The sequence below is a fragment of the Gambusia affinis genome, linkage group LG20 (assembly GCF_019740435.1).
Source record: "Gambusia affinis linkage group LG20, SWU_Gaff_1.0, whole genome shotgun sequence".
In the NCBI taxonomy this organism is placed as follows: domain Eukaryota; kingdom Metazoa; phylum Chordata; class Actinopteri; order Cyprinodontiformes; family Poeciliidae; genus Gambusia; species Gambusia affinis.
The window spans coordinates 9848866-9872742 of record NC_057887.1 but is presented as its reverse complement, the minus strand read 5'-3'; the positions used below and the strand labels follow the sequence as shown (position 1 = coordinate 9872742).

Below are 23877 nucleotides of genomic sequence, written 5' to 3'. Positions count from 1 at the left end.
TTTCTGTTTTAACTTTCCAGCGCTGTGACCTTTCTGCATTTGATCTTGTCGGTTTGGAGCACCATGTCACCCGTTACCAGGCAGACGTCTTCCTGCCGCTCCACAGAATCAGCCGCCAGCTTATACAGGAGATTACAGAGTCCCCTGAACCACCGCCGAGACCCAAACCGGTCCGCATGAAGGTCAACAGGTACATATGCTGCAGCCAAGATTATTATTATTAGAGAAATGCAAAATAGGAGAGGTATGCAAGTTATGTATGAACATGGAAGAGAAAGAGAACTGTATACAAACCAGGGGTTTATTGAAGAAAAGTATCCAGTAGTTCTTCAAAGAAATTGACTAAACTTGGCCAGTTCGTCAGATGGATTTGTTAGTAAACATACTTTATTATATTTTGCCTCCAGGCATCCTAAACATAATGACGGTGATGACATGAGTAATTCATACTCGATGTTTTCTCTGTTTTGACATTTTTCTGACATAGTGAGTCAGAACCATTTTAAAGTCCTTCCAGTGGCTCCCTGCAGCTCAGAAAACAGATTTTAAAATATTTCTATTAGTCTATAAATTACTGAACGACTTAGCACCAGAATACATAAAAGATTTTTTTGTTGTTGTATCAACCCTTCAGATCACTCAGGTCTTCTGGTTCTGGTTTGTTCTGCCGAACCAGAACCAAATACGAAGAAGCAGCATTCAGCTTCTGGAAAACTGCAAAACAGCCCGAAGGCTGAAAGCTTTAAGTCAAGTCTAAAAACCAAAGTAATAAAATGGAACATTGATCAAAATATTTGTTGCTTGATTTTAATGATGGCGTTTAACAAAATGTAATGTTTATTGCTTGTTTCATAATTAGTGACTGTGTTACTTTTATATAATGTAAAGCCCTTTGAGCTGCCTTGTTTTTGAAATGTGCTACACAAATAAACTTATTAAACCGTTTAGTGAGAGTTTCCAGAGGCAGACCTTCACGAAGTTGGTTCTCAGCTTTCACGTATGGCGCAGTGTTAATTTTGCCACACATTTTAGTTTAAAATAAAATATAGTCTTAGTCACAATCTGGTCTTTTATCGTCATTGTCTAATTGACTGAATCTCACTAAACCTTCTTCTGTTGAATTTCTGTTAACTAGTGTTTCTCTGAATGGTTGATGTGGTGTTATTTTAGGATGTTCCAGCCGCCTCCTAAAGGAGATAATCGACCCGTTCTGCTGATGAACAAACCCACCTGCTCCGTTCCACCTGCAGCCCAGACCCCCAAACCTTCTCCCGTCTCTGAAGCCACTCCGGCTCCTGTTCCTGCTCCATCTCCTGCTCCTGTTGTTCAGCAAGGTCAGTGCAAAAAAGAAAAAGAAAACATTAAAAAATAACTCTTCGTAAATCTTGTTGGTTTATTTTTTAAATTTGCATGCTCATAGTTTCTTATGTCTTCCAGTGGTGTGTTCAGTGGTGCCCACAGCTCCACCTCGCCCTCCGATTCATCCGGCTCCTCAAACCGCAGTGAGATCCAACACGCCGAAGCCAATACTGACCGTACGGCCTCCCGGTGCGCCCAGTGCAGCCGGTATACCGGCCCATCCCAGTCCGGCTCCCAGCAGCATCATGCCACAGAGGGTTTTACTCAGCCCCGATATGCAAGCAAGGTTGCCATGTGAGTGTGTTAACTTTAGGGGAAGTGCTTGAGGGGTTATCTATCTCTAAAACTCACATTTATTATCAGCTGGTAAAAATAAAATATTGATGTCAGTGCAGCAGCCTGGTGTCACGCTAAAATATCTGTTTTGAAGTAAAATAATAAACTAACATTAGTCTTGTTTTTCTTTCCCAGCCGGTGAGGTGGTGAGCATCGCACAGCTGGCCTCGTTGGCAGGGCGACCAGTGTCATCGAGCCAGGGCAGCAAACCCGTCACCTTCCAGCTTCAAGGCAACAAACTGACTCTGTCTGGAGCGCAAATCCACCAGGTCCCAGCGGCCGGCCCACGCCCAGTTCAAGGTAGTCTGAAACATTTACACAACTATACAGTTTAAATGACATCAAGGAGGAACTCAATCTGCAGTAGTTAAACCTGGTGTGAGACCAAATTTAGTGGAAACATGTCTCGGGCGTTTAAAATTAGATTTATTGAGCTCCTTGGATCAAACTGACTCTAAATCATGGACGTGGTAAATGGACTGAACTTATATAGAGCTTTTCCAGTCATTTTGACCACTCAAAGTGCTTTACACTAGAGTCACATTCACCCATTTGCACTCACAAACACACACACATTCATACACCGATACGCAGATCAGTAGGCAATTTGGGGTTAAGTGCCTTGCCCAGAGGCACATCGACATGTGGCAGGAGGAAGCTGGAATTGATCCTACAACCTTCCGATTGCAAGGTTCTACTCTACCATAGAGCCACAGTCGCCCCAATAAATAGTGAAGAATCGGTTTACACACTAAGCTGTCATTCTGGCTTCATATGAGCAGATTGTTAGAAAAATTATCTAAGTTCATTTATTTATGAGTTTATTTGAAAGGTTATGTTTTTATATTTTTATTCTGTGTGTTGTTTACTTGATTCCTTTCTTTTGTGGTACACTATTAACTGTCTTTTGGATGTTTGCTTGGGGGTTAGAAACTTTTACACATGCTTGTGTTTATCAGCTGCTTTTGTCATTAGCTGTCTGTGAAACTGATTTGTAACGGTCAGCCTTGTGCCCTTGTAAGGGCATGTCCACTGATGGTTCCAGAACGTCTTGTGGTATAGGTCTTTGATCAATTATTTGTGTGACTGTGTGAAAAAGCCCAACTTCTTTCCTTTTGATTCTCTAAATAATGAAAATTAGCTGGACAGTTAATTGAGCAAAAGAGAATAGAGTCTTGAAAATGTCAAAGTTGAAAAGTTGGCTCATGCTGCACATAGAAAAAAAATAAAGCAAGAACTTCTTTGTACTAATCTTATCTTTGTACTTTAATGTCAGAAATTGCTTATTTTAATGTTAGTCTTGAGAAGTCTGAACTTCTGAAGTGTAAACTGTGTAGCAACCCGGTGTTTGATTCTGTCTCATGTGGATTTTCCCCCCCGTTTCCTCTCCAGGTAACGTGATGCACCTGGTGTCCAGCGGGGTGCAGCATCACCTCATCAGTCAGCCTGCACAGCTCACTGTCCAGACCACAACCGCCACACATGCTGCAAACACACCTGTCGCCAATCCCGCTGCAAACAAGCTGCCACACAACGCCTCACCCCAAGGTATTTCACCTTTGACCTCCTGTTAATTTAACCCAAGACATAGAAGTTGGTCCTCAAGTTGGGAATTCTCCCGGTTTCATTTCAGTGACCTCCACCGTGGTGAGCAGCCCTGGAGTCGTGAAGATTGTTGTGCGCCAGGCAGCAGGCAAGGAGGGTGGGCCCGTCCCCACACTGGCAGTTGCCCCCTCCCCACGTCTTGCTCCCCAGGCTCCGCCCCCTTCCCTGCACCCTCACACCAACACCACCCCTGTCCGGAGCACGGCTCTCCTGCAGATTGCCCCACGCGCCCCCGGGCCCGGCCCCGGCCCCGCTACGGCTCACTACACTATAGCCCCCCTCAGACCTCCGAGCTCCACCCCAAACCAGCCCCAAGCCCCCCGGCCAGTCCTCAAGGTAGTGCAGCCGCCCCCCTGCAGCATAGAGCAGCCAGGTGAGACAACATGCTAAGAGGATCTGTTTTCCTGAGCTGCAAGCTTTCCTGGATCCACATTTCCTGCAGAGGTTCCCTTCCCAGCAACCCTGTTGCAGTTTTGTTCTTAATTTATCAGCCTGCCTTGTTTGATGTTGCCAGAACACTGACCAGGCTGCTTGCAGTGCCTTAAAATGCCTGAATTTCAAATGACATGTTTTCAACATTTGGAAACTGCTAGTCTTAATTTGGAAAACGTTATTTACGTTACATATTTAAAGATAATAAAAAGACAGACACGGTTTTTTCTAACTGAAGTTAAATCATACGAAACTTTTGTTTTAGGTTCACCAGAATTATTTCTATCTGCTAAATCCTAGAAAACTTAAACTGATAGTTTTTGTTTTGTAACGTTCTTTGTGCAAGAAGGCAATTAACCTTAACACAATTTGTTTGGGTTGTTTTAGTGTAATGAATATTAATTATTCTCAATGACTTGAAATAAAATGTTGGCTTATATTTTATACATTAAACATCAGCATTGAAACTAGAGGATTTTTCAGCTGCTTAAGGTGTGTGAAGGATATCTTTCAAAGCATAACATTTTGTTATATTTTAGCTTGCCTAGAATACCATCACAAGATTATTAGTAGCAGTAATAAATTGATATCATATTATATATATTGGTGAATTAAGACAGATTTATTTTTCTTAAGTTCATTTGTGTTTTTAAATACAATGTCTGTTGCTGGAAAATCGTACGAATCTTGTGTGCGGTTCCACAGATGCGCCCAAGTTGAGTTTGTATTTTCTAGGTTATTAGCCGTATGCTAAGTGTTTCTCTGCCTTCTTCTCCATCCTATCCTTAGCTCCAACCGTGGTTGCTGCATCGCCTTCTGTGGCCAAGCCCTCAGCAGCACCTCGAGACAGCAGCGGCCAACCACCGGTAAAGTCGAAGCCCAGCGGGAGTGCGAAGACCAACCTCCCACGCAGGAGGGCACCCCGCCCACCTCTACGCTCTCCTTTCCATGTGGTGAGCGGCTTCTATATCTTTATATTCAATTTTACTCAGTTTTACTCCAGAACTACAATCTGATGCCATGTAGATTGTCTTTGTTTCTAGTCTAAATTTCTGCAAAAATAAAGCATGCATGTGAAAGAAATACCTACTGATGGCATGTGAGATCCCTGTGGGTACATCTCGTTTTGGTTATTTATCAGACTGCAGTCTGATTCTGCTCTATGAGCATGTTTTTTTGTTGTTGTTTTTTTGCGGCATTCCTCCTCACGATCGTCTGAATTTCTGTGGTTTAACAGTCATGGCTGGCTGATGAGATGAAACGGCAGCGAGACAGTCGGCTGGACTTCATCTTCCGAGTCAATGAGCGCCACTGTGGGGCGACGCCGGTGTTCGGCCGGGAGGTTTTAGACTTTCTGACGTTCCTCCCTGGTCCTCATCCGTCTCCGGCGGCTCTGAAGGCGGAGGGGGAGTGGAGCCGCTCAGGCCACAGCAGGTGTCTGCTCGCGCAGCAGCAGGACTGCTGGTTCCAGAGCCCTGCGTTAAGAGAAGCCATCCACACCCCTGATCAAAGGGTGGAGCTCCTCAGCCATATAATCGACAGGTAGACATTAACAGACGCGTATAAAGCTAATAAAGCAGGGAGATTTGTTTGTTAATGAGTTTTTTCTATGTTTAGGTTTGTGTTTGTGATCCCTCCTGTGGAGGCTCCTCTGATCTCCATGCACTGCTGCCATCCTCCTCCATCTCTGAGCCACAAGCAAGCGGTGTTCTCCTCCACGCTGGCGGGTCAGGTCGCTCCATTAACGCGCAGCCTCCACCGCATCCATTGCAACATGAGGACTCAGTTTCCTGACCTGAGGCTCATACAGTACGACTGCGGTGAGTCCCAGAAGGAGTACTTTCCAGACAGAGTGGTGGAGAGGCATGTCTAATAGCCAAACAGATTCTTCCATCTGAATCGTGTCTGCAGCTTATCCACAGTTTTCCACATATTGTACGTCTAAATCTTTGCAGGATTTTTATTTGTGGAGACAGATAAACAATATATTGAAATAAATCAACCGGCTTTCTTTTCAAATGTATATTGCTGCTCTGACTTGTTTATATAAGTTCATGTAGCACTTTTCCACCACTTTTGCTTGACAAGCTAAAATCCAAATAAAATAAATAAAAGCTATAACAATGATGTTGCTAAAAGACAAAAACAGCTGTGAAAACAAAAATCTTTTGGTGTAAAAGAATGTGTTTAGTAGAGATCAATGTTCCTGTGTTTCCCAAAATGATCATCTCTAAACATACACCATAGAGGTCCTGCTAACTTTTCTTTTTAGATGAATTTATTTAATAAAAGATTTTCAGTATTCGATTAATTAATATTAAATAACATTTTTCTGATCCCTAGAATTAAATGATACAGGACTGTTCAGCATCATTTCTGTAGACAAAACAATTCACCAAAATCTTAATAACAGATCTTGAACTTGCAGTTCAAAAAATTTTGTTCAAATCACTGGAGCGCCGCATAAATGCAGATGGCTTTTCTTTGTAGCATAGTGAGTTCACACAGTATATACATTGTATTTATATAGCACCTTTCTCTGTAGTAAAAATCTGTAAAAAAAACATCATAACATAGCAGACCAAAAATTTTTGTTTGCAAAGAAAAGGTCTTTAGTTCCTTCTTAAAACCACCAATAGGATATTTTACCTCAGAAGCTGACATGGACAGTCACCTGTTCATCTTCCATATCATGTTCAGAATCACACCGGGGTCCAAATAGCACTTCGGTATTCTCCTAGGTTCTGTTTTGTCAAACGTGTGTCCTCTGCATGCAGGTAAGCTTCAGACTCTGCACACTCTGCTGCGAAAGCTGAAGTCCGGAGGCCACCGAGTGCTGATATTCACTCAGATGACGCGCATGTTGGACGTCCTCGAGCAGTTCCTCAACTACCACGGACACATCTACCTCCGTCTGGACGGCAGCACGCGCGTGGAGCAGAGACAGGTTTGGCAAACATTTCCATTTACACTCCTGCTAATGACTGAAATATTGTTCTGAAAAGAAGACTGAGGTGATCTTGTTTGGAAAATCTAACTGACCTGCGTTAAGAGACCTTTGACAATGAAACGCTAAACAGTTCTTAGAAGCACTTTCATTGGTTGTTTTTAAATCTTCATAAGTAAACGTGGCATTTTGACATGTCTGATTCTCACTGTTTCTCACGCCTTCTTCTGCAGGCCCTCATGGAGCGCTTCAACGCAGACAGACGCATTTTCTGCTTCATTTTGTCAACCCGCAGCGGGGGCGTTGGGGTCAATCTGACCGGGGCTGATACTGTGGTTTTCTACGACAGCGACTGGAATCCCACCATGGACGCTCAGGCGCAAGACCGCTGCCACAGAATCGGCCAGACCCGAGACGTCCACATCTACAGGTGGTGCATTTAATTACATCTGTTTGTCCACAAAAAAGCCTGACTTGACAAAAAAAAAAAAAAAAAATGACACTGATAATTTCAGTTTTAAGTCATATTTGTCCTGTACAATTCAACTGCTAAACAAATTCATGTTAATCCTAGGCTTGATGACAAGCCAAATAGTTTTTTCTAACAGTTTTCATTTTTCTGCTTTTTCAGACTAATCAGTGAGAGAACAGTCGAGGAAAACATTTTAAAGAAAGCCAACCAGAAGAGGATGCTGGGAGATATGGCAATCGAGGGAGGAAACTTCACTACTGCCTTCTTCAAAGAGGTACCAACATCCATCCATGTTTGAGAAAGCGTCGATGAAAAATGAAAGTATTTAATCAGCTAAATTATTCCTTTCGTTCAGCAAACCATCAGGGAGCTGTTTGACGTCAACGATGGAGAGAAGAGGGAGGTGGCTGTGGAGCTGTCCGTCCCTCAGGCTGAGGAAGAGGAGGGTGTCAACAAACAGAGCACCACCATCCTGGAACAGGTGAGCTTTTATCCTATCATCTCCCAGCAATACCTACATCCTCATCTCGTCGCTGCTCGACTCATCCCGTTGCTTTACGATCGGTCCAGGCGCTGTGCCGAGCCGAGGATGAGGAGGACATCGTGGCGGCTTCGCAGGCCAAAGCAGAGCAGGTGGCCGAGCTGGCAGAGTTCAACGAGAACATCCCGCTGGACGACGGAGGGGAGCAGGAGGAAGTGGAGGAGCTGTCCAAAGCCGAACAGGAAATCGCTGCTCTAGTGGAACAGGTGACTGATGAGGCGGTTCTGGGTTTCCAGATGTTGATCCGGTTCCGTTCGGCTCTCCGCTCACATCTCTCCTGCCTGTCTGCAGCTCACTCCCATTGAACGTTACGCCATGAACTTCCTGGAAGCTTCTTTGGAAGACGTCTGCAAGGAGGAGCTGAAGCAAGCAGAGGTAACTTCTCACCCGACATTCTTTCATCGTGTTTTACTGAAGAATCATTAGAGGGGAAATATCTGGATAAGATGAGAAGCAGATTTGTTTTCCCTGTGAGTTCTACACTCACTCAAGACAAATAAGTGAATTTTATTTGTTTTTGTTGGCTGATTAATAAATATTTTTTTGTTATCTATTTACTTTGGGAGCTGCACCAAGAATTTGGCTGGTGCAACTCCAGCCAAATTATGAACAACCGGCTATAAAAATCCTGTTTTCTGATCAGCAAATGTCTAATTCTTACCCTAAATAAAGAGTAAACACAGGTTAACATGTTGTAGACGAGAGCTTTTTCCGTCTCTCTGCTTCCTCTTCACTTTTAAACACATCACTGATACTCAAAATACTTCAGCTTAAGTCTTCGCTCAGAGAGAACTGCACTCTGATGAGGCTTAGGTGTGGAAAGTTCACCGAGCAGAAAAAGATTTACCACGTTATCTGTCAGGACTGATCATGCCGAAAATTGCCCATCTGCTAAACCAATACTATTATTAAAGTCTACAATTATGGCTATAAGCCATAACTATGAAAGCACCAGAAACAAACACTGTAAATATATTACTCTCAATATAAGATGTTCAAGCTTGACGTTTTGAATTGAATAACTAAAATAAATCTACTTTCTAATGATGATATAGTTTATCTGTATTTTAAATGTTTGCATTCATATAAAAGAATTGGATCAAAATAACTCAAGAAATTAATTTATTCTGAACATTTACTGAAATCAAAACCTAAACGGTGAATTCTGCTCTTGTGTTTTAGGAGCAGGTGGAAGCTGCCAGGAAGGGTCTGGACCAAGCCAAGGAGGAGGGACTAATGCTCCACCCTACATCAGATGAAGATGACGATGACTTCATGTCAACGCCTGTTTCTACTGAACCCGCTCAGCAAGCTCCAGCTCGCCGCGGACGCAAACCCAAGGACAAGACCCTGACCTCCACGCGGACTAGCGGTCGACTTCGCGGAGCTTCGCCTGAAACCGAACCCGAACCTCCGAGAGAAGTGCCTGAAAGACTCCGTAGCGGTCTGAGAGGACGAGGAGCTGCCAAAGACTCCACCCCCGTCAAAACGTCCACATCCAGCAGGGTTCACGACTCCAAGTCTTTCAAAGGCTCGTCTCCCGCCAGAGATCATCAGACTGTGAAAACGAGGATTCAACCCAGCCGTTACCATCCCAGTCCAGTGCCTTCCCCTTCTACGAGCTCTCCTCCTGGAGGGAAGCAGCAGGGCGCCGGAGAGTCCGACTCCAAAAGCTCCAAAGCAGCCAGAGAGGATAAGGAAGACGAGAAAGAAAGGAGAATGTCTGAGTCTTCATTAGACTCCAGCTTTGGAGCAGAACATCTGACCAAAGATGATGAGGGGCACATGTCTCCTCCCTCCACGAGCTCCAGATCGCCTCGCAAGCGCCAGTCGGCAGATGGCGAGGTACTCCGGGGCCTGGTGGACGATTCCCCATTAGCCAAAGTCCTGCGGAAACTTCCAGGACGGCTCGTCACGGTGGTGGAGGAGAAGGAGCCGCGAAGGAGGAGAAGGAGAGGAAGCGAAGCTGGAGCCTCCTCGGAGGAGGTGGCAGTGGAGGAGCACGCCACTGGATTTACTGACGAGCAAAGCAAGGACCACACATCCCAGAGCCCCAATGAAAAGACTAAACTCACTGTGGACAGATCCCCCCAGGAAACCGACTCCAGCCAAAGTCCGACTGTCCACCCTCAGCCTGTCAGAGGTTACCCTCCCTACTCCCCACCGCACCTTTCTCCTGACATGCCAGTGCTGCGAAACCTTCCTGTGCGACGCAGACTGGAGACCGAATCCCGCATGGCGGCTCAACTGGGTGAGCAGCAGCAGCTTCAGGGTCGAGGAAGAGGAGCGCCCCAGACCAAGAAATTGGACACAGAGTCCAACGTCAACTGCCTTGGGACGCCTAGTAAAAGAAAGAGAGGCCGTCCCCCCAAGATCCCCACTGCTTTACCTGAACCTGAAACCAGAGTGACTCCCTCGCCTTCCTCCCCAAGCGAGGACAAGAGCCCCCCTCTGTCCCCGAAGCGGAAGAGGGGTCGTCCCCGTAAAGACTCCACAGTCTTGTCAGATTCTGTTTGTGAAGCAAGAAGCTCCAGTGTACCACAAACGGAAAGCAGAGTCCCCTCGGACTCCCCAACCGCAGCTGTTCCCAACACAGTTACAACAGTGTCTGAGTCCACCAGAACCCACAAAACACCAACGGAGACTTCAAATTCAGCACAGCCCTCTGATGAAAATAAAGTTGAAACATCCATATTTGATTCCGCTCCGATTCAGGTACCAACCGAACCAGCACCAGTTCCTGCTTCTGCTGCCACATCAACTCCAGGTGAAAATCTCCTCCCATCAACTCTAGTTTCCGCCCCAGAGGCCAGAAGTCCCACCTCACCTCCTTCAGTCTCAGCAGGATCTCCAACCACTGTTGTTTCAAAAGCTAATTCAGAACCAACCTCTTCCCCTGTCCCTGCACCTTTGGAACCAACAGAACTGGACTCTTCTAGATCCCCTGCAGACGATGCAGCTTCAAACGCTAGCCCTCCACCTGCTGCAACAGTCCAAACACTTCAACCTTCATTGGAGCCTGACAAAACAGAAAGTGTCGTCACAACAGATGACTTGCACACAACTACAACTGCTGCTCCACAGGAGGACTCTGCTGCACCTCCAGAACCGGCTATTACCTCGACTCCGCATGGAGGTCAGGAGGTTACAAAGGCAACTTCAGAAACACTTCCAGGTGCAACGCAAATGCCTCAGGCCGACCAATCAAACAGCACAACTCCAGAAGAATCCAAGCAAAGAACCTCACCAAACTCAAACATGTCTGATGAGACTCCTGCAACAGTTACTCTGTCTGCTGAAGACGATACTCCGTCACCAAAGACTGAAGAGACTGCAGCCCTGATCCAGTCAGTTTTCACACCACCGCTGACTGAAACGGCTTCAGAGGCTCCGCTAGAGCCAGAACATGAAAGTTATACAAAGGCATTTGCCGAGCCAAACCCTGAAGAAACCTCTGACGCAATGTCCGCTGAGACGAACACATTTGCAGAAACTCGTTTACCTTTAATAGAGGAAGTCAGCGCAACTTCTTCTACCACTGCAGCAGTAGCGGAGAGAATGATGGAAATCTCATCATCAGAAAGTCCTTCAGAGATTAGATCTACATCAACCTCTGTAGCCATGGAAGCAGTCCAAATATCAGCTGCTGCCTCTGATTCGTCTCCTTCGGTTTCCACTACCCAAACCGCTGCAACCATTTCTCCAGTGGAAGAACCGTCTGCGCCTACTGATGCTTCTGAAGAGACTCCCACTGAGATGCCTCTCCAGAAGGACGAAACCGTTGAGAAATCAGCTACAATAAGGGAAACTAAAGGAGACTATGAAGTAGAAATAGTTGCAGATGCTGTGAAGGATGAAGTAGAGTCCTGTAAGGTGGAGAAGAGCTGTACGTCACCACCTAAGAGGAGAAAGGTGGAAACTTCCTCTGACCCAGGAAAGGAAAAAGAAGAACCAAAAGCGGCTCTTCTGAAAGATAGAGATGGGAAAGAAGCAGAGCAGGAAGCTGCTGAAGATCAGAAACTTTCCAAGCAGAAGCGATCCATCAGCCGTGAGAGCAGCCAGGACTCTGTGTGCTCCTCTTCTCCATCGTCGGGGAGCTCTTCATCGACCCTCACTAGACACGCTCACCACAAGAAGACATATGAGAACAGACATCCTGCCAAGAAGAGGCGAACTGACGCATCTGAGGGAGAGCCCGAGGAGAAAGAGGAAGATGAGGAAGAGACTAAGAATGAAGCTGGGACGGCTGCCTCTCACAGGAGACGGTCCAGGTCTTCCTCTTCCTCTTCCTCCTCCGACTCTGACAGCAGTGAGAGCAGGACCCGACTTACCCGATCTGCCAAGCGCCGGCTGCAGGACGAGGAGAAGGAAGAGGGCAACAAGGAGAGTAAGGATGTGAAAAATACACACAGCTCGGACAAAAACGCATCCAACAATGCCACCGCATCCACTGGGGGAGAGTCGGGAAGCGACACTTCTTCGGTCAGGATGGCCAGGAAGTCCACGGGACCTCAGCTGTCACAGGATAGCAAAGCACAGACAAACAGCGCCCCCTTGTTGCCGCCCGAGCCCGAGGTTTTAGGGAAGCGCTGCTCGGCCCTGAATGCGGCTGCCAAGCTTCTAGCCATGAAAGGCAGAGTGGACACTCCTGGTCACACGCCACGGAAAGATGCAGCAGCCAAAGCTGCTGCTTCCACTTCCGACAAAAACCAAAAGCCTAAAGACCCCACCTCTCCTCAAAGTAACTCAGTAAATCCGAATAACAACAAGAACAAAAGCGGCAAACCTTCAACGCCAGATCAGGCGAGCCGCCCTGCTTCCCGCTCCACCAGGCAGTGTCCCGGTCAGCTGGTTCCGCCGCTGGAGGTGGAGTATAAGAGGCCCAAACCCGAGGAGAAGGACGGTAAGAAGTTGTCCAGAGGAAAGGAAGGCGAAGGCCACAGCGCCTGCAGTAGCATGAGCAGCGACTGTGAGGGCGACTGCGGCGGGCGGAGCAGTCGGAGCCGCAGCAGCAGCAACAGCAGCCAGCGCACCCGCAGCATCAGCTCCCAGAACACGGAGCGCAGAGGCTCCCGGGCCGCGTCTTCAGGCAGCGAACGGGACAGCGACAGGAGGGAGAGGCGGAAGGACAGCAGGAAGTCTCAGGAGGTAACGAGCAGCCCGGGAGCAGAGGGGATGCCGGACAGGGTGCTGCGGAGCGTCGCTGCGCTCGCAGCGGTGCAGGCGCGCTCCCCAGCCGCTAGCACCCGCTCCTCCTCCAGTCAACAACGCAACAAGACATGACCAGAGTGCCAAAGATTTACAAAAAGAGTTAAAAGCAGAAACGAGAGCATGTCACAATCTCTAGGGCTGCTGTGCAGGGAGCGCATGCTGCACGAAGCAGACGCCTCCCTGCCTCCCTTTCTGAACCGAGCCGGTCCCCCCTCACTGCCGGGTGGTGCCTGCTGGAGAGGGGGGAGGCGCAGGGCGACTGGACTGAAGACAGAGGAGGTGCAGCGGTTTAATTCACCTCCAGGGACGAAAGGTGCAAGGTTAAACACGTAAAGTACTGTAATTATTGAAGACTGGAAGCCAGAGGTGGGACTTTACAGCACCCTCTGTTGGGGGTGGGGGGGGTTTCAAATAGAAATGAATTTGTCCAACATTTGCACCCTGAAGCGACCCGTTTATTGTAACTTGGAGGTTACTGCTTCTGCAACTTCCATCAACTCTTGATTCTTTTGAGAAGTTATGCATATTTTTATGATTTCTTCCAGGGTGTTAGGAAGAGAGCAGGTCTGTCAGAGCGCTGGATGACCCCATTCCATGTTACTCCCACCCAGTCAGTTCTGTTCATCGGATTAATTTGCACATTAAGAGAAGATAATGTGGCTTTTTCAGTACATTTTGGTGTTTCATATGAACTGGGTTAATCGGTCCTTAGTATCTTGCAGTGTATCTACAGTTTGAAAAAATGTACTGATTGAACAGTTAACGCTAAAGTCTAGTATTTATACTGAATAAAGGGGGTAAATGTTTTCGTGAAGAGTGCCTGCTGGGCCTGATGGTTTCCTGACCTCAGACTGCCTTGTTGAAGCTCCTGACAGTGGAGCGCTTCACATTCTCGTTAAAAAAAAAAAACAACAAAAAAAATAAAAATACTCAAAATATATGATCAGCATCATCAGCGCTAACAGGTTTCTTCTCACCCCGACATCACTTCGTCACCCTCCGTTCATGTAAGAGGAAATATATGTGAATAAAATGAGCGGTACAGCTCCAGATGACGGTAAAATTTAATTTTGATATCTGTCGGGAACGGGTGATTCCTGGTGATGGTCTTACTTTTGGTTCGTCTCTCTATTTGTTGCATTCCTTTGATCCCTTGTTATTCCACCTTGTTTTACTTGAAGATTAAGACATTTGCAGTTGAATAAAAAGACCAAAAATTGCTGCTTTTGTGAGTTTTTGGAGATGATTTTAAAAAAAAAGTACTGATGGGGATTGTGGGGGTCAGAGTAGTAGAACTTTATTTAAAAACATTCATGCAACCTTTATCAGATGTAATATACAGTAAGGACTCTTTCTGCTACTTGGTGGACCTTTCCCAACTTTTAATAAGATGACAGAAAAACGTGAGTGACCTGAATTTCATCTGACTCTGTGAAGCAGCCCCTCCCCCACTTGCTGCTGGATGAAATAAGGAAACGTCACCATTCCTCATCTCACAAGGACAAACCTGGCTTTTTTTTTTTTTGGAAATATTTCCAGTCATAAAACAATAGGGAGCAATTAGTTCATGATGTATATATTTTTTGTAGATTCGGTGGGTTTTGATACAGGCTCATGCCAAGGACAGAGTCGTCACGATGCGACAAACTGAAGGGGGGGAAAAAAAAAAAGTAACCAGTTTAAGCAGGAGTACAGCTGTGATGCAAAGACTGAATTAAAACACAAAAGGCGATTTAAAAACTCAACTCCATCCCTTCTTAACAGCGTTAGTGCATAACATAATGTTCCCCGCCCTATATAAAGGAGAAGGCACGGTTTTAAAGACTTTCCTCATTTGTATTTGTCGCAGAAGCCTGAGCGACGTTCCGATCGTTTACACGAGCTTCTCGGACTAAAGTGTTTCGTCTTTACAAGGCAGCTTCTTACACCAGGGACCGAAAAAAACCTATTTACACTCGTTACACGAAAGCAGTTTGATAGAGTTAAAAAAAAAAAAAAAAACAAACAAACAAAAGTGTAAATCTGCAACATTACATTATGTACAATTATATTAGTCTCTTTTTGTAAGGCTATAAAAAATGTTTTAAGGTCTCTAATTTCATGCAAGAGGCGTAACAAGAATCAAACAGTTTTTCCTGAGAACAGCATAATCAGTGTCGGGGCTTAAATACTGCAGCGTGCCTTGCTCAAGGTCACTTATAGTTCCTCTGTTTGCTTTCCCTTCTGCACGAAGGAGGTGCAGCCGAAGTAACAGTGAAGGCGGCCTCTTGAGTCGTGGGAAAAGAAACCGACAAAAACCCGCAGCACGGAAACCGCAGGCGAGATTGATGCGCGAGCGCGTCTCCCCTCGGAACGTAAATGAGGATGGACAGATGTGTCAGAGGAAGACGAGGACGTGAAGAGGATACAGGAGGAAGGTGTGGACACGCAGACTAAATTCGCCCGCGCTTCCTTGCGGGCTTGATGAACTGATGCATTTACACAATGTGCTTGGAGCCAGGTGTCGCTACGCGAAGGAGGAGACCACTGCGATGACTATGATGAGGAGGAGGATGGCCAAACAGATGGCAATCCAGATCTTTTTCTGCAGTGGAAAGAAAAGAAATTATTGAAACGAGAGAAGCAAAAAATAAATTAAAAAAATACGCAAAGAAAACAGGATTATAACCCTTAAACGTTCACGTTCATATAAAGCTGACCTTGTAAAAGTGCAAAATGTGTCAAAACTAACATCGCTTTGAACACACTACAAAGATGTAGAATTTTGAATTTCTTTAGCAGGAACAGATTTTCTGAGCTGATGGGAAAATGGAGGGAGCTGAACAGAAGGAAACTGTTCATTCATAATGCTTTGTAACATTAATACTAAGGGAAATCTGCAGTGCTTTACAGGACAAAAACAAGTAGGAAGTAAACTAGAATTTGCCTGAAAGGGAAGCTTAACATGTCACACACTTATAACTATCGCATAAAAAAAAACACAAAAAAAAAAAAAACATGCAGATTTTAAAGGCCGGTTTAAATCCAAGCTTCGTTCTTTCACTTCCATCATTGGAGCAGAAATATTTGTGTTTTCTGAAGTTTCCAAAACTGAAGACGACGAATGTTAACTTTTTGGAAGCTTGTGTTTTCATAGGTAGACTTGAAACTAGGCGGGCGGAAAGCGGACCGTGTTTACCTTGCGGGCTTTGCTCTGATACGTGACGGCTTGCTCTAGGTTGGTCTTTGCTTTCTCCACGTAGTTCGAAGACTGGTTGATGTTATTTTCAATCCTGTTCACCATTTCCCCCTGAAGACGACAAAGCGCGTCAGAATCAAACCTTCTTCAGAGGAGTCTGAAGGTTCGTCGTCGCCGCGGTTTACCTGGGCCTCCACCTCCATGGCGAGGTACTGGAACATGTCGTGCAGCTCTCTGATGCTCCTCTCCAGCTTGAGGATCTCGTCGTGTCTGGACTCGATCTCGTTCAGGGCCTGCTTCGTGGCCTGAGCATCGTTAAGGATCTGGACACCAGAGAGGTTTGTGTTTGCGTCTCGTATTTTAACAAGACAGGAATCCTCGCTCTGCGCCACGGCGACGCCAAAACGCTACAGTTGATTCAACCACAGGTGTTCGTATTGGGTTATTATGTAGCAGACCAACTCAAAGGAATGCAAAGCCTACAAATGAAAAAAGTAACATTTGAGCAATGTTTTGCGAATAATAACTTGAATTCATGCAGTGTATTTAGCCATATTGACTGATTAAGCTGTCGCAGTAAATGAACCTGGATAAATTAAAATAAGCTCAATCTGCATTCTGATGATTGATATTTTCTAAAGAGCCATTTTGTTTACATCCACTTTCTTTATGGTTTCGGTTGTGTGTGTTTTTATTCTCACCTTATTGCTTTTGGTTGTTGTGTTTTACAAATTTTAAGATGTCCTCCAATTCCAGCGTACGAAATTAAACTATTGCATTATTGTGGCATTACTAAGACATTACTTGAAAACGGTATCCAAACGACAGTGCTATCGTTTACGCCAATAATTTCTGAGACCGCTTATCGTCCAGTGGTATTTGTTATTGTGACTGGCCCAACTCTGGAAGAAGGCCATCTCGGCAGACGGGACGAAAGCAGAGCTTTTTGGCCTACGTGAAAACGTGAAACGTGGTGATGCCGAGCTTAACCCTCCAGCAGGACGGTAACCATAAACGTGCAGCCAGAGGAACAACGGAAGGGTTTATGCAAGCGTTTCTGTATGTTACAACGGCCAAGTCAAAGTCTAGATTTAAATCCAATTGAGAGTCTGTTGTAATAATGGAATAAAACGTTTTCAGAGTTTTATTTGACAAAACGTCCCTCATTTTTCATCCAGTTCTCATGTAGGACACCTTTGTGTTGGTCTGTGGCATAAAAACCCCTAAAGGAAGCAGAGAGGTTTGTGGTTCTAATGTGGAAACATTAGATGGATATTTAATCTAATCTAACTAGGATTTTCTTACCAAATCTGGTCCAGTTTAAAGGAAGAGAAAAAAAAAAAAAAATCAAACCTGTCAACCTGACTGACAGCAGCTAATCTGTGTTTCCATGGTTACCGCCCATTTCTCTTCCAGAGAACTCACGTTCTGAGTGAAAACATCCGTCTGGCCGCTTTCGAGCATCGAGTCCAGCTCCTCATCGGTCACGTTGGCGCCGGCTGAAATCGGAGGGTAAAGCAGATGAGAGTCCGGAACAATAACAAAGCTACATGCAGATCTGTGTGCTGCGCTGCGCTGCGCTAACACCGTAGCATTTCAGAAGCTGCTCCCGTTGAAACCTGCCAGAGGAGCCGCCGACGTCTGGCTCAGGTTCAAGACTCTCCAGGAAGCTGCGACTCTTTCAGAGCCACTTCCTGACTGTTTCGGTGTCCATGCAGCTGGCACATGGAGGACTGTTTCAAGTATGTGTGTGAACGGATTGTGAGAAGGTAGAAAGTCACGGGACATGAGTTTGTTTGCTGACCTTTAACTAGAACCGATCATCGTTGCCACATCAGACTTTTCTGAGACAAACTGAGCAACAAAACTAAGTCAAAAGTTCAACAATTTTTCATTTCCGTCTGTGTTTACTGTAAGAGAGGCTCGTCTGCCTCCAGTTCAGAGAAATTCTGATCATCCCTGAAACTTAACAGTATTTTTGCTTCATTCGTGGCAATACAAGATCATTAGATTTGCAACTCAACACCAACCTTTGCAGATGAATTTTTGCAGCTCATTGTGTGTGGTTTAGTCGTAAAAACAGCAACGCCAATCTAAACAAAAAGTGTTTAGATTGGTTTACCAAAGTTGGGAAGAATCTGCAGCTTTTTGTGTGGTATCACTCAATTTATAATTGTTGGTGGTTGCTTTTTCTTTTTTTTACACCACACATGTTTGAGAGCAGAAAGAACAATATGACTTGTAATTTAGTCTGTGTGAACAACGCTGGGAAAAGACAAAATATTACTTTGAACATTATATGTCAATATTAGTACGAAAAGCTCAACCAAGAGGTTTTGGTTTTGTTTAGTATTATTTCTTTACTTTAAAAAATAAAATAAAAAAATGGACAGATCAGGAAGGCAACCTGTGCTCTTGAGAAACGTTTAGGAAAAATATAAAGCTACATTTCCACACAAGAGGTAATCAAGGCTGCGTTTATAAATGCTTTGAATGCATCCTTATTATTATAAGCAGATTCTCATCCGTAACTCGATTGTTCTCTATCCTGAACGCAGTCAGTGAACGTGCAAAGCCTCTGATTTGCGAGCCTTTATCATCTTGAAATCCCAGAAGCAAAGTTCAGATAAATAAACAGAAACAGAAACGAACACGATTGTTGCATCATGGGAGAGAGTTAAGAAATGCCCCCAGCAGAGCCGTCAACCTCCAAATGTCACCTTCTCTTTCTTAAGCATTAATATTACTGTCTTTTTTTTTTCCAAATCTGCATTTATGCGACGTGTATAAATGTTAATCTGTTGTAGCCGTTAAAATCAATGCGACAGACGAGTCTGGCGAGGACTGTCATGGCAACCGGCGGCAGCTGAGAGGAAGTGATGCCTGATTTATTTTATTTTATGTTTCCTAGCAGAATAAAAGCACAAACTGTAGACAGAGAAAGAAGAACTGAGCTTGGTGGACTCACTAATCTTCAGCTGGCGCTGTATTCGCTCCACGTTCCGGTCTCTGTACTGGGACTGGATGGTGTTGCAGTAGCCCATCAGCTCCACAAACTCCTTCGACAGAACGCCGTGCTGAGAAAAGAGACGCGAACCATTTCAAGTCTGGGAAACGAGCCGCAACGTCGCTCTTCTCAAGCGTGTAATTAAACAGCTGCCGCTCTCAAACTTATGTGATGAAAAACTGAAACTTATTTCAGGTGTCTTCTGCATCCCTGCATGTCAACGGAAAGTTGAGTGGAGGGAAAAAAGTGTGGTCATGTCGGTCTGTGGTCTTCTTGTCAGATTATAATTTTTTTTTTTTTATTTGGAAATCCGGTTCTCAGAGTGTTGCACCCAAACATCATCACGGAAGATTCAGTGAAAGGAAAAAAGTGTAAAAAGCAGGCTATTTAGAATGATGTATTATAATCCATGCATTTGTTCTTGTGGCCTTTTCTTAAACACCAAAGCCTTCAGGGAAGACAATAAAATTAAACATGTTTCCCTGTTCAGACGCTACCTGAGTGCGCTGCATCCGAATGTTGATAGAAATATATTTTCCATCGTCGTCTCCCTTTTTAGGCTCGATACCTGCAGAGAAAAAGTGGCGACGGCTTAAATCTGACTGGCTGGAGACCGAAAACGTCCACCTGAAAAGCTCTTACTCTTCAGCTTCCTCTGGATCTGACCGGCCAACGTCTTGATCTCGTCTCGGAGAGTTTGGAGCTCTTTCTTCATGCCTGGCCGAGGATTCAGAGAAGGACAAGTACCAGTGTGAATATCCTACCTAAACATGCATCAGATATGTTCCTGGGGAAGTGTTTAGCTCAATTAAAAATGAAACGTTTCGTTAAGAACAGAGTTTTATTATTATTTAGAGCATTTAGCTGAAGCGAACGACGTTCTGGATTGAAACACGTACTCTCTTCTGGCAGCGCCACGCCCAGCACGGTTTTCTGCTTGTTCTCCAATTCGGTCACCATCCTCCTGAGCGCGTGCAGGCACTCGTGAATATCTTGCACCTGCAACACAAATGTTGCAATTTGTCTTTCTTATATTTCAGACAACGACAAAACCACAAACTGTAGAAAGAGAAAGAAGAACTGTGGTAAACAACTTAACATGCTTTATGAATCGCTTTCATCGCCTTCTCATACATCCACCGCTGACCCAGTTAATATTGCTTTTCAAAGAAATTTTCATTCATTAATGAAAGTAAACGTCTCTGTTTGAGGAACTGTTTGCCCCTGGATTAGTAAACAGCTGGACATTAGCCGAGGGCAGAAAACGCATCACAGCTTATGCAACGGCTGGGACAGACACCCAGAACTGGGAGCAACAGCCAGAACCAACGAGGCAACCTCAAATGCATCAATTTTATAGAATAAAAATACTTCTTTTTTTTAATTTAATTTTATTTTTTACAGCAGTTCTTAGATTGTATGTAACCTTAGCAGGAAGCATTTGCCGACGTCTTCAAAGTAACATTTTGACAGCTGCATCGTTGTACTGCAGTTTCTTACAAGAAAAGCACGGACCAGTTATGTGGAGGAATGTGAGACTTGCAGACCAGAATGAGGGCTGACACCTGACCAACAGGCCTGTTCAACTGAGAGCCTCCAGTTGCAGATGTTGCTATAAGACGTCAATTCCTACCGTGGTGAACGACAGGCGGACTGGGTTCACTAGGAACTCTTATAAGTCACTCAGTAGGGTGCTGGTTTGTTAGATTTCCAAGCTACTGCACCAGTAGTAACTGCAGTTATATATGTATTATATAAGTATATGAATATATAATTACTGCATGAGGTGGACAAAGTATAAAGAACTAACAAGTTGTCAGGAAAGGCTCAATTATTGTTCAGTGATTTAAAGTTTTGATGGTGCATTTATTTATGTTTCTCTTCCACTAAGGGGAATAAGACAAGATATTTATCAGAATAATAAAACTGCATTATTATAGTCCAGGACAGGAGGCCTTATTTATCCATTTAAAAAAAATAATAGATAAATTAAACAAAAGTTTTCATTTATTTGCTAGCTCCTCATCAGTGGATGGTTGTTTGTTATTGTAACAGAACAGGAGTTTACATCAGCAGATAATGACCTTGCTTGGTCACGTTGACTGGTAATTTCACTCAAACTGCCATAAAAAATAATTAAAACAAAAACAGAAAACACCTTTGTTGTTTTTTTGCTTTTAAATTACTTTTATGGCCACTTGCTTTTCTCACACCAAGATCTTTTGAACTGAAACCAAAAATCCTCGTCCATGGCCTCGGTCAGAGGAAAGGGATTACTAAGGCCCAACGTGTTGTCAAAACAACCAGGCTGTGCGATATTTAAAGATCTTGCCCTGATTTTAACACTTTCAGAAACTGGATGCTGTGTTCTTTGAAGGACAGCACATAAATTATTACGACAAAGTCACATTTCTCCCTTTTCATGCTTTTTGCGCTCCAGTAGCTTGATTAGTAATAATACTCCTGGACTCACAATCACCTCAAAAAACATGTTATGTCCAATCATATACTCCAGTTTTGAGTTTTCTAATGTTAAAAGTAAATACATTTGCTTATCGTTGCCAATTTTCTTGTTAGCAATGTAGCCTTTCATCATTCTGATGTTTTTTATGTCATTAGAAATCTTAAGCATGTTAATACAACTAAAGCTATGGAGCAGCTGTACAGCATGTAGTCTGCTTGCATTTGTTTTAGAATCACAACCAAAACAAAACTGAATGTTTCCAGACTGGAAGACCTGCATTATCAGATATGATGGGAACCCAGACAAGCCAGACGAAAGCAACTAAAGTATGTTATAAGGCAAATATGAAATGCAAACCAAAGAGGCTTTGTGCGGAAACTCTGTTACCATGGTAACAGAGAACTGGAAAGGTTGCCATCCATTGGTAAATGAAATCAGAAACTGAAAGAGTTGGACATCAGCCTGGAAAAGTGTTGTAATGTTCCTTAGTGATGCACAATATAGAGGGTTTAAATGAGATACGTCAAATAAGACTAAAAACTGCAAAATGTGATGTGGATTTTTTTTTTTTTTACTTTTCGTAAACGGAGCATATTGATAACAAATGGAATCTCGAGCCACTTAACGTGCAGAATTGGTTTTATTAATACATTCTGGCACAACTGGCCCTTTGAGAGCGTTTAGGTTTTTGATATGGCCGAAAATGAAAATGAGTTTCACAACCCTGCAGTAAATGAAGGCTCCTACTTTTCAACCTACACATACGATCGTGGTTATTTCTAAAACTCTTTCAATAATAATAATAATAATAATAATAATAATAATAATAATAATAATAATAATAATAATAACCCTTTGGATAGCATATTTAGGGATGTTTCAAGTCGTCTGGACGAGGTTTCACTTCTCTTCTCAGCTGGCCTGACCTTTTTGAAGAAAGCCTCATTGTCCTTGTCATCCTTCGCTGATGTTCCAGGTTTGGTCATCAGAGCTTTGCTTTCGTCGTCGTCATCTGAAGCGTCGGCATTCTGTAGAAGTATAAAAACAGATCCACAGAGACATGAGCCCCCTGCTAGATTTCATTGACTGTGCTGCTCCCCCTGCAGCCCTGCCCAGTCTGCCTCCTGGCCTCACATATCCTAACGGAAGCTCTCAATAAAGCTCCCAAAAACACTCAAAAACAGCCATTAAACACAACATTTTTGACATCATAACCTGTGTTGTCATTTTAATAAAAGCTGTCACCACAGACTGGAGCTTAAAGTCGCTCCTCGACTACACCATTAACTTTTCTTTTTCAGGTTAGCTCGCTAATGTTAGCCGCTAACTTTGAAACTCACGCTTCCTAATTCTTTTGTTCGGTCCCGCATTTTTCCGAAAGAAGTTTACAATCTGACGTTGAAACCCGCTGCGACTCGACGCCGAAAAGAAACAATAGCTGTTCCCGATTATGAAACTCCCGAAGTGTTTCCTCTTCTGTCATTCAACAAGTAAATTCCAGTAGTACACTTCTTCTTCTGCGGTCTGACAGCAGCCACCAACTCTGGGACGCCATCGCGTGGCAGATGCTGTTATCAGCTAAAACACCTTGTTGCGGTCCGTACACAGCTTTTCACAATTTTTAATATTTTAACACTTTACTGCATCCGTGGTCAGACTAGCCAAAAAGAGGCCTTGGGTAAGAGTAAAATTATTACGATAGCGGAATAACAGTAGATTAGAATAGAAAAGAATAGCTTTTGATATAATATACTGTGAGAGTAAAAGCAACTCTCCTAGGACAGATATGTATGTAGAATATATAGTGATATAAAATACAGTAATAAAATACAAAAAATAAATAAATCACCTATTTATTGGGTGAGTAGCAGGCTTTCGTATGACTTTCTTTCAACAGCCTTGGGATCCTTCATGCCACTCTTCCTTAAAATCTAGATTTTTGGAATGAATGAGTAATAGTTGATCTCTGCGGCTCATCCACGGGTCTTTTAGTTGTTGTACTGATTTATGTTTTTTCTGGTCCAGCCTATCTGTTCTTCAAAGATTTGCAAATCCATCTTCAGATGACAGACTGGAGAATGTTCTATAAGATATTTAAAGCTTTTGGCTATGGTTTTATGATCTAACCATGGGTAAAATATCTCCACATCTTTATTCTTCATGATGGATTACCTACAGATTAAAATACACAGAGGTGTACTCCATTATTTAGTAATGAGGTGACTGAACTGAATCCACTGGATTTTATTTAGGAGTATCAAAGTATCAGGGACTGGATTAAAATGGAGGCTACCATTGCAAGGTTTTTGGCCTCCTTCATCAGTT

The 23877-nt window shown here is 44.0% G+C and overlaps 2 protein-coding genes across 3 annotated transcripts in view; one reads left to right on the top strand and one right to left on the bottom strand.

Moving 5' to 3' along the window:
* Nucleotides 1-14123, top strand: part of LOC122823211 (Snf2-related CREBBP activator protein) — a 37585-nt gene extending 23462 nt beyond the window's left edge. For both annotated transcript variants that reach the window (XM_044102606.1, XM_044102605.1), the window contains 16 exons: nt 21-190; nt 1171-1334; nt 1438-1653; nt 1831-1995; nt 3088-3243; nt 3329-3673; nt 4522-4685; nt 4970-5274; nt 5350-5552; nt 6510-6679; nt 6913-7109; nt 7311-7425; nt 7507-7632; nt 7722-7898; nt 7984-8067; nt 8875-14123. In XM_044102606.1, the coding sequence (XP_043958541.1) occupies nt 21-190; nt 1171-1334; nt 1438-1653; nt 1831-1995; nt 3088-3243; nt 3329-3673; nt 4522-4685; nt 4970-5274; nt 5350-5552; nt 6510-6679; nt 6913-7109; nt 7311-7425; nt 7507-7632; nt 7722-7898; nt 7984-8067; nt 8875-12975 (6858 nt within the window). In that variant the 3' untranslated portion in view covers nt 12976-14123. The remainder of the gene's footprint in view (nt 1-20; nt 191-1170; nt 1335-1437; nt 1654-1830; nt 1996-3087; nt 3244-3328; nt 3674-4521; nt 4686-4969; nt 5275-5349; nt 5553-6509; nt 6680-6912; nt 7110-7310; nt 7426-7506; nt 7633-7721; nt 7899-7983; nt 8068-8874) is intronic.
* A 52-nt stretch (nt 14124-14175) lies between these two features.
* Nucleotides 14176-23103, bottom strand: stx4 (syntaxin 4). Its single transcript, XM_044102607.1, has 10 exons — nt 22893-23103; nt 22479-22580; nt 19988-20087; nt 19731-19805; nt 19586-19656; nt 19050-19158; nt 17507-17580; nt 16267-16404; nt 16082-16192; nt 14176-15487 (listed from the first exon to the last, which is right to left on the bottom strand). The coding sequence occupies exons 1-10, from the start codon at nt 22920-22922 to the stop codon at nt 15410-15412; spliced, it is 888 nt and encodes a 295-aa protein (XP_043958542.1). The 5' UTR covers nt 22923-23103; the 3' UTR covers nt 14176-15409.
* Between the last annotated feature and the right edge of the window lie 774 nt (nt 23104-23877).

What these genes read in the sequence shown, in the direction of transcription:
- stx4 (XM_044102607.1), bottom strand. Translation starts at nt 22,922, where the DNA reads ATGCGGGACCGAACAAAAGAATTAGGAAGC. An exon ending in TTCGGATGCAGCGCACTCAG is followed by an intron (nt 19,159 to 19,585) that starts GTAGCGTCTGAA and finishes CTCTTTTCTCAG; the next exon opens with CACGGCGTTCTGTCGAAGGA. An exon ending in CGGATGTTTTCACTCAGAAC is followed by an intron (nt 16,405 to 17,506) that starts GTGAGTTCTCTG and finishes TCTGGTGTCCAG; the next exon opens with ATCCTTAACGATGCTCAGGC.